This window comes from Podarcis bocagei (assembly GCF_964188305.1).
Source record: "Podarcis bocagei genome assembly, chromosome: W".
Taxonomy (NCBI): domain Eukaryota; kingdom Metazoa; phylum Chordata; class Lepidosauria; order Squamata; family Lacertidae; genus Podarcis; species Podarcis bocagei.
The window spans coordinates 82,657,779-82,667,351 of NC_138131.1; the positions used below are offsets into that span (position 1 = coordinate 82,657,779).

Consider the following 9,573-nt stretch of genomic DNA (forward strand, 5'->3'; position numbering starts at 1 on the left):
CTTTCCATGGAGGCGCAGATTACAGCTATAACAAAGGCGGCATTTTTTCATCTCCGCCAAGCTAAGCAGTTGGCTCCTTATCTCTCTCACCCTGACCTAGCCACTGTGATCCACGCGACGGTCACCTCCAGACTGGATTATTGTAACTCGCTCTACGTGGGGCTGCCCTTGAGACTGACCCAGAAACTCCAGCGGGTGCAGAATGCCGCGGCGAGACTCCTTACGGGGTCTTTGCTGCGAGATCATATCCATCCGGTGCTGTACCAGCTGCACTGGCTCCCGGTGGAGTACAGGATCAGGTTTAAGGTGCTGGTTTTAACCTTTAAAGCCCTATACGGCCTAGGACCCTCGTACCTATGGGACTGCCTCTCCTGGTATGTCCCACAGAGAAATTTACGGTCTGCAAATAAAAACACCCTAAAGATCCCAGGTCACAGAGAGGTTAGGTTGGCCTCAACTAGAGCCAGGGCTTTCTCGGCTGCGGCTCCAATCTGGTGGAACGCTCTGTCACAAGAGACTAGGGCCCTGTGGGACCTGACATCCTTCCGTAGGGCCTGCAAGACAGAGCTGTTCCACCAGGCCTTTGGTCAGGGCGCAGACTGACTCCCTCCTCTGGCAACCTGCACAGAATTTTGCTTGATGGTTGCCATTAATTTGATTTTAATTTGATTTAATTAATTTTATAATGAATGTTTTAAAATGTTGGACTATTTTGATTGTTGTTAGCCGCCCTGAGCCCGGCTTCGGCTGGGGAGGGCAGGATATAAATATTATTATTATTATTATTATTATTATTATTATTATTATTATTATTATTATTATTATTATTATTATTATTATTCAGTTTTTTTATTTTATCATTTTATTTCCATACACTCCAAACATTTTCAATATATACAATACTGGGATTATACAAACCCCTTGGACTCTCCCCCACCCCCCACCCCCCGTTTCCATATTTTGCCATCTTTTCTTGCATGTAATTACAATGATTCGTTCTATTCCATTTCCTTATTTGCTACTTTGGCTTCATCAATGTTATATCAATCCTGCCTGTGGAAAACCATCTAATTCGATTTTAATTTGATCCTGATTTGTTTTTAGGAGGTAATTTAATTATTGTTTGATTTTATACTAATGTTATATATTTGATGTTAGCTGCCCTAAGACCGGTTTCGGCCAGGGAGGGCGGGATACAATTATTATTATTATTATTATTATTATTATTATTATTATTATTATTATTATTATTATTATTATTATTATTATTATTATTCTAAATATGTATCTTTAAGGTATTCAATAAATTTTTCCCATTCTTGTTTAATTTTTTTTTATATATAAATAGTTTTTATTAAGTTTTAGCATTTTATATTCAACACAAACATCATTCTTGCAGACAGCATAGATGAATCCCAATCTCCCCCAGCTTCCCTCTTCTGGTTTTTTAAATATTTACTTCTCCTGCCTATCTCATTCTCCCTTAATTTTGCCATCTTTGAACTAACGATGGTTATATCCTTAAGGTTTTTGCACCATGCTTTTTCACATTTCATCTTCATTATTTTCCCCATTTTGTCCTTTTAACTTTTTTCTTTGCTTAAATTTCCTATCATCTTGATGTCTGATCTTCACAGTCATTTTGATAATCCACTCTTCTTTTGTTGGGACCTTCTCTTCCTTCCACATCCGGGCTAAGAACATTCTGGCATAAATAGAATACACTGTCTTTTTAGGTCTCTTGGTATTTCTTCACCCGTTAAACCTATTAGAAAGGCTTCTGGTTTTTACACAAATGTTCTCTCCCCCCCCCCCAGTTAATTATACAGTGGTACCTTGGTTCTCAAACTGAATGTGTTCCAAAACCAAGGTGCATTTTCCCATAGAAAGTCATGCAAAACGGATTAATCCGTACCAGACTTTGAAAAACAATCCCTAAAACAGCCATTTAACATGAATTTTACTATCTAACGAGACCACTGATCCCTAAAATGAAAGCAGTCATCCATGTACTGTACTCTAAAATAAATACAACAGTCTTGTAAATGATAAAAATGAAAATTATTTTTTTTCCTCACCTGCACTGATGATAGTCATTGTTCGGATGGGGACCGGGGCTTCTATCCGTTTCTGCAATCACACAATCAATCAATCAATCAATCAATCAGTAACTAAACTGGGATCCGCACAGTCGCAAAAACAAATGAACCAAAAAAGCCTCCGAAACAAAAACACCACATAAATTGCAAAAACCAAAGCACCAAACTTAATCTGTTCCCGAAGTCTGTTTGATTGGTGCAGGCGCCCCAGAAAGAATAGCTGACAGCCAAATTTGATGTTTGGCTTCCGAAAAACGCCTGGAAACTGGAACACTTTTTCTGGGTTTTCGGCATTTGGGAACCAAAGCGTTTGAGTAGTAGTAATAATAATAATAATAATTTGTTTTTGTTTGTATCCCACCCTCGCCGGCCAAGGCTGGGCTCAGAGCAGCTAACATCATAAAAACAACACAACGAGCCTAAAAGCAGACATCAAGTAATTCAAATAAAAATTAATTCAGACAAGTTAAAATCCGGGCAGGTGGCAATTATTAGGGTGGAATTGAGAGTGATTAATAATTGCCAGAATTGAGGAGCATGGAATTTCCCAAAAGGAAAGTGCTGCTTGTCCGTATGAAGAGGATGCCACAATGCTGAACCTTTCTGTATAAAAAACCTTCTGTATAAAGAAACCTGTATAAAAAACATTTGAGAACCAAGGTCTCACTGTCTCACATGACCACTAGGGTGGTTCATAAAAAAACACTTTTTTGAAGATGCCTGCTCCCAAAGTCTTATCTTACTACACTAGGGATTATATAGCTATATCTGAAATTTTGTGCATATCAGTTAATATCTCAACCCTCCATGAAAATAGCTGTTTTCTTGGACGTTTTCCTATTTTGTGAAGGCTTTGGAGAAGGCATTTTTTAAAAAAGTTTTTTTAATGAACTGCCCTAAAGACCACCGTATAGGATAGAAAGAGCCTTCTTGACCCTTACATTTCCAGCGTAACTTCAGAGTATTTTTGTACCAAAATGGCACTTTTTCTCTCCCCCTCCATGTCAGAATCAGTCCCACTTTTGCAGACGCCTATTCCAACATGGGGAACACCTTGAAGGAAATGCAAGACGTCCAGGGAGCTCTGCAATGCTACACAAGAGCAATCCAGATAAATCCTGCGTTTGCCGATGCCCACAGCAACCTCGCTTCCATCCATAAGGTAAGCTTTGTGTCTCTGCTAAATCTATTTTTTAAAAAAAAAAACTGGGGGGGGGGGGGCAGCAGGGGAATCTTAGTTTTTACAAAAGGAAAACAACTGGCAAAAGCCGTCCCAAACCGAGATGGGGCACAAAAAGAAAAAGGGGAGAATTGGAATTTATGCTGGAAGTGTGAGGAGGCAGAGGGCACGCCGATACGTTTATGGTGGGGCTACAGAAACGTTAAAAAATTCATGAGGAAATAAAAAAGATGATCAGAATTAATTTAGAGGGGAAAACCAGAGGCATATTTACTGAGTATAAGAGGTAAAGAAATACCACAAGATGGGAAGATATTATTCTTATACGCGACAGCTGCAGCAAGGCTACTCCTTGCACAAAACTGGAACAGGAAATATATACCCACAAAGGATGACTGGATAAAGAAACTAATTGAATTTATAGAACTGGCAAGGTCAAGTGCAGTAATAAGGTACCAATCAAACTGGAAAATAAAAATATAATGGAAATGGTTTGAAGATTATGTGTTCAAGTACTGCTCAAAAACTAACATGTTGATATGTTTGGTTTAATGTTTGTAAATCTGGTTTATAATAATAATAAATAGTAAGTTAAAAGAGTTAAGAAATATAAATTTAGATAAAAATTGCAATGTGAATGTGAGTGAAGGAAGTCACGTGGGTATTTGGGTAAATGCTGAGTTGTGTATAGGGTTAGATGTGGGGAATCCATATATGTAATGTATAGTGTTGAAAATGTACGGCAACTAGCATGTAAAATGAAATCAAAAATAAATAAATAAATAGGGGGGAAATAAAAATGGCAATGTGAAATATTATATAGGAGGGTGAGGGGCGGTGGAGGGAAGCCACGAGGGTGGTTTTAATGTCTGAAATTTTGGGTGGTAGGGTAATACGAATTTTGTTTTGTGTCTATGTGTTTGTTTGTAAATAATTTTTTTAAAAGGAAAATGAAAAAATTGCTATTTTTACTTTGAAATAAAAATGGGGGGGAGGTCTTATACGGGTGATTGGGTGGGTGAATGGCTCATTTTCTTAAATTTGAGCCCCCCCAAATAGAGGGTGGCTTATATAGACGGAAAGTATGGTGGAGTTCCACACCCAAAAATCTCATTGTGACTTCCAATCACCCCTACGTCACATTTCCGATGGCGCCCTTTTGCTCGTCTCTCCTAGATCTCAAAATGCATTGGTTTTGTCATATTTCCTGCTGTCCTTTGTCAATCCACACCTGCCAAAGAATTTAAATTTTCCCAACATTTTTTTTTAGACCACACATGTCCAGCGTGTGGCCGGGGAGCGTAACCTGGTTTACTTACTGGGGCAACCCCCCCCCCCAAATGCTCAACAACTTCAATCCTAAAAAGAGCTCAACAACCTTGGGGTTAAATCCTAAAACAGCTCAACAAATTTGCCCCGCCCTCATGTCAAATCTGGCCCTCTTTGGGAAAATTTGGGCACCCCTGTAAATTTAGACAATACAGTCCTATCTCGGGTTAAATATGCTTCAGGATGAATATTTTTGGGTTGCGCTCCGCAGTGACCCAGAAGTAACGGAGCACGTTACTTGCGGGTTTCGCCGCATGCACAGACCCTCAAAATGATGTCATGCGCAGAAGCGGCGAATTGCGACGTGCAGATGCGGGTTGCATTCGCTTCAGGATGCGAACGGGGCTCCGGAACGGATCCCATTCACATCCAGAGGTACCACTGTACTCTGCAAGTGTCCTGTTCTCTATGAAATGTTTCTTCCAAAACCTCTCGTAATTCTGCCTGTATTATAATCTTGCTAATTCTGCGTATTTTAGCCTTTTTGCTAGCTACGCCAACTTAGTAGGGATGGGATTCTCCTTTCCATCCTTTGTCTGTTAAGATTCTCGCTGCGGCTATTGTAGACACTGTGACTTGCCATTGTTTTATAACCATTTATTGTAACATTTATTCTATGATCAATTACAATAATCATTCATTGTAATATTCATTTATTGTACGATTAATTACAATTTATTGTAATTGTTAAGAGTAGGTTTCTATTGAATTTTTACATGCTGATACTCAATATTATTCTATAGCATGGGGAGGCAAACTACGGCCCCATGGCCTTCTCAATCTAGCCGGGAGTCGGCATGTTTTGACACAAGTATAATGTGTCCTTTTATTTAAAATGCACCTCTGGGTTATTTGTGGGACATAGGAATGCGTTCCTTTTTCCCCCTCCCCAAAATCTAGTCTGGCCCCCACAAGGTCTAAGGGACAGTGGACGGCCCCCTGCTGAAAAAGTTTGCCGACCCCTGTTCTATTCCAATGATTGTTGAATGTTACTTTATAAGTCTACCAGGTGTGGATCATCGTGCCTTCTGTCTGTTCTTCATCTTTGGTTTTGATGGTTGAGAAAAAAAGCTAGTGGCAATTGCTGAAATATCCCTCCCTTTCTAGGATTCCGGAAACATCCCAGAGGCAATTGCTTCGTATCGCACCGCCTTGAAACTGAAGCCGGATTTTCCTGACGCTTACTGCAACCTGGCGCACTGTTTGCAGGTGAGGCAGAGTTTTAAGGGCCAACACTCCCAGGGTTTCCGGCATTTGGGAACCGAGGCGTTTGAGTCCCAAGGTACCACGGTAATGGTAAAAGCGTCACCTAATTCAGGAATTGTCCAATGTCACTTTAGAGACCAACTCAGTTTGTTCTGTGTCTAAGCTTTCATGTGCAGGCAGACTTATTCAGATACACTGAAGCGGAAGTCCCCACACCCTGATATTTAGAGGGAGGGTGGGGCGGGGTATTTCTCTGAACGGTAGTAGGACTCAATCGGTATGGTCAACCTGTGGACGACTGTGTCTCATTACATATCCTAGAATCATAGAATCATAGAATCATAGAGTTGGAAGAGACCACAAGGGCCATCGAGTCCAACCCCCTGCCAAGCAGGAAACACCATCAGAGCACTCCTGACATATGGTTGTCAAGCCTCTGCTTAAAGACCTCCAAAGTAGGAGACTCCACCACACTCCTTGGCAGCAAATTCCACTGTCGAACAGCTCTTACTGTCAGGAAGTTCTTCCTAATGTTTAGGTGGAATCTTCTTTCTTGTAGTTTGGATCCATTGCTATCCTAAATATCCTAAAACTATTTCTTGTAGTTTGGATCCATTGCTATCCTAAATATCCTAAAACTATTTCAGGTCATCTGCGTACCATCCCTTGTTTTTTCAGTCATTCACAGTTGCCAGCAGGTGGACTTATACCATTGACTCCTACTACCCTTCGGAGAAAAACCCCAACTCACCCTCCCACTATATATCAGGGTCTGGGGGCTTCTCCTTACTCTTATATAGCAGGGTCTGGGGACTTCTCCCTCTGTATATCAGGGTCTGGGGACTTCCGCTTCAGTGTATCTGAAGAAGTGTGCATGCACACAAAAGCTTATATCAGGCATCCCCAACCTGCGCCCCCCCCGATGTTTTGGCCTACAACTCCCATGATCCCTAGCTAACAGGACCAGTGGTCGGGGATGATGGGAATTGTAGTCTAAAACATCTGGAGGGCCGAAGGCTTGGGGTGCCTGGCTTATACCAAGAACAAACTTTGTTGGTCTCTAAGGCACTACTGGACAATTTTTATATATATTTTGACTTCATCAGACCAATACGGCTACCTACCTGAATCTAGAACCCTGGTTTTCTTTGCCCCCTTTCAGATCGTCTGTGATTGGACCGATTACGACGAGAGAATGAAGAAGCTTGTCAGTATTGTGGCTGACCAGCTGGAGAAGAACCGGCTCCCTTCGGTGCACCCCCATCACAGCATGCTGTATCCACTGTCTCACGGCTTCCGAAAGGCTATTGCCGAGAGACATGGGAACCTTTGCCTGGACAAGGTGGGTCTATGCTGTGAAGAGGTGTGCGCCGCTCCGTTCCGTCAGAGTTTGAATGCTTTCATGTTGGCTTTGGATATATAATAATATATAATAATTTATTATTTCTACCCTGCCCATCTGTCTGGGTATCCTCAGCCACTCTGGGTGGCTGCCAACCAAATATTAAAAACACAAGGCAGCATTAAATATTTAAAAACTTCCCTAAACAGGGCTGCCTTCAGATGTCTTTTAAAAGTGAGATAATTGCTTATTTCTTTGACATCTGATGGAAGGGCGTTCCACAGGGCGGCCGTCACCACGAGAAGGCCCTCTGCCTGCTTCCCTGTAACTTGGCTTCTTGCAGGGAGGGAAGCGCCAGAAGGCCTTCGGGAGAGGGACCCCGGTGTCCGGGGTGGAGATGCTCCTTCAGGTCTACTGGGCCGAGGCCATTGAGGGCTTTCAAGGTCAGCACCGACACTATGAATTGTGCTTGGAAACGTACTGGGAGCCAAAGCAGATCTCTTGGGACCGGTGGTATGTGGTCTCAGTCAGACTGGATTTAAATCCTTTATTTTACAGAAAGGTTTGATCTTGCTGGCATCCTCTTAATATTGACAACCAGAGGAAAGTTTCATCTGCTGGGCTGTTTAGGGCTTTCAAGGTCAGCACCAACACTTTGAATTGTGCCCGGAAACGTACTGGGAGTCAATGCAGGTCTTTCAAGACTGGTGTTATGTGGTCTCTGCGGCTGTTCACGGCCCCCAGTCTGGCTACCACATTCTGGATTAATTGCAGTAAGGTAGCCCCACATAGAGCGCATTGCAGTCGTCCAAGCTGGAGATAACAAGAGCATGCGCCACTCTGGCAAGAGAGTCCGTGGGCAGGGAGGGTCTTATCCTGCATCCCAGATAGAGCTGCCCTGGACACAGAACAGACCTGTGCCTCCATGGGTCCAAAATGACCCCCAGACTGTGCAGCTGGTCCTTCAGGGGCACAGTTGCCCCGTTCAGGACCAGGGAGTCCCCCCCACCCGCCCACACACCACAGAACTTCAGTCTTGTCAGGATTCAACCTCAACCAGTTAGCTGCCATCCATCCTCCAACCGCCTCGAGGCACCCGCGCAGGAACTCCACCGCCTTTGCCGGCTCTGATTTGAAAGAGAGGTAGAGCTCTCTATCAGGCTTCCTCAACCTTGGCCCTCCTGATGCTTTTGGCCTACAGCTCCATGGTCCCTAGCTAGCAGGTCTAGTGGTCAGGGATGATGGGCACTGTAGTTTGAAAACAGCTGGAGGGCCAAGGTTTAGGAAGCCTGCTCTGTATTGGCGCCAATGGCTGTTAAGCGAAAAAATTCCAGGGTGAGTGACTCCTTGACAGCCTAGCTCACCGGGGCACTTGTCCCCCATGGGTCCATGCTGTCAGTAAAAGGAGGAAGTCCCAGCCCGGTAATTTGGAGCAAAACAGTGGTCAGTAGACCATGATTCTTACTGTTGCACCACAGGTCTGCCCAGGAGTAAGAACCCCGAGCATGGGGCAATGTCAACTTTTAAAACTTCCTTCTTCCCCCCAGAATACACTTCAAGCAGCATCGTTGATACATCATCACTACATCACTAGCACATCACAAATGAGGAGGGGTATACAAGGGTTATGCATTCACTATGAGGTCCCTTTATCAGACCCCTTAAATCTCCATCACTGAAAGAACAATAAAACTCTTGACACGTCCTTTCCCACTGGACTTGTCTGGAGATGGGCATTCAGAACACCTGCCTTGCTAAACTGCCTTGGCAGATGTCTATGGTTGCCCCCTTGGTCTCTCCCTCGGTGGGGTGCCGTGTATGTGCTCTCAGGCTTGGGGAATTCTGGCGGGATGCCCTGTTCCTGCTGCCTACATGACTTCCTGCTTCTTGGCTCATGGAGGGAGGTGGAGCCCAAATTCGTTCAAATGGCGGAATGAGGAGAGTCGGTTAAAGCATAGATTTTCTGCGTGTCTTTCTTGGGCTGTCAAGTCAAAGGTATGTATATTTGTAACATTGGAACAACTTCAAAGATGTGGCCTCATGTCCCCCACCCCCATGTCATTTCCGTAACCCGGCTTTCTTGAATCCCCTTGCTAAATCAACGTGCTCCACAAGCCGCCTTACGAGCACCCCAAGGACCTGAAAGGCAGTGAGGGCCGGCTCCGCGTTGGCTACATGAGCTCTGACTTTGGGAACCACCCCACCTCCCATCTCATGCAGTGAATCCCAGGCATGCACAATTCGGACAAATTTGAGGTGAGGTGCACAAGAGGGCAGCTGTGTGAGTAGCTCAGGCAGCAGAGCGCTGAGACTCTGAATCTTGGGGTCATGGGTACGAGCCCCACGTTGGGCCAAACGAATGAATACAGCCTAGGACCGCCTCTCCACGGAGGATCTAACAGTCTGCAAATAAAAAA

At 43.8% G+C, this 9,573-nt stretch overlaps 1 protein-coding gene across 1 annotated transcript; it reads left to right on the plus strand.

The window, feature by feature from the left end:
• Window positions 1–3,141: 3,141 nt before the first annotated feature.
• LOC308578221 (uncharacterized protein) lies at window positions 3,142–9,569 on the plus strand (the record flags this gene model as incomplete). The annotated part of the gene is made up of 4 exons (XM_081178469.1): window positions 3,142–3,261; window positions 5,716–5,817; window positions 6,977–7,156; window positions 9,549–9,569. The coding sequence occupies 4 exons, from the start codon at window positions 3,142–3,144 to the stop codon at window positions 9,567–9,569; spliced, it is 423 nt and encodes a 140-aa protein (XP_081034595.1).
• Between the last annotated feature and the right edge of the window lie 4 nt (window positions 9,570–9,573).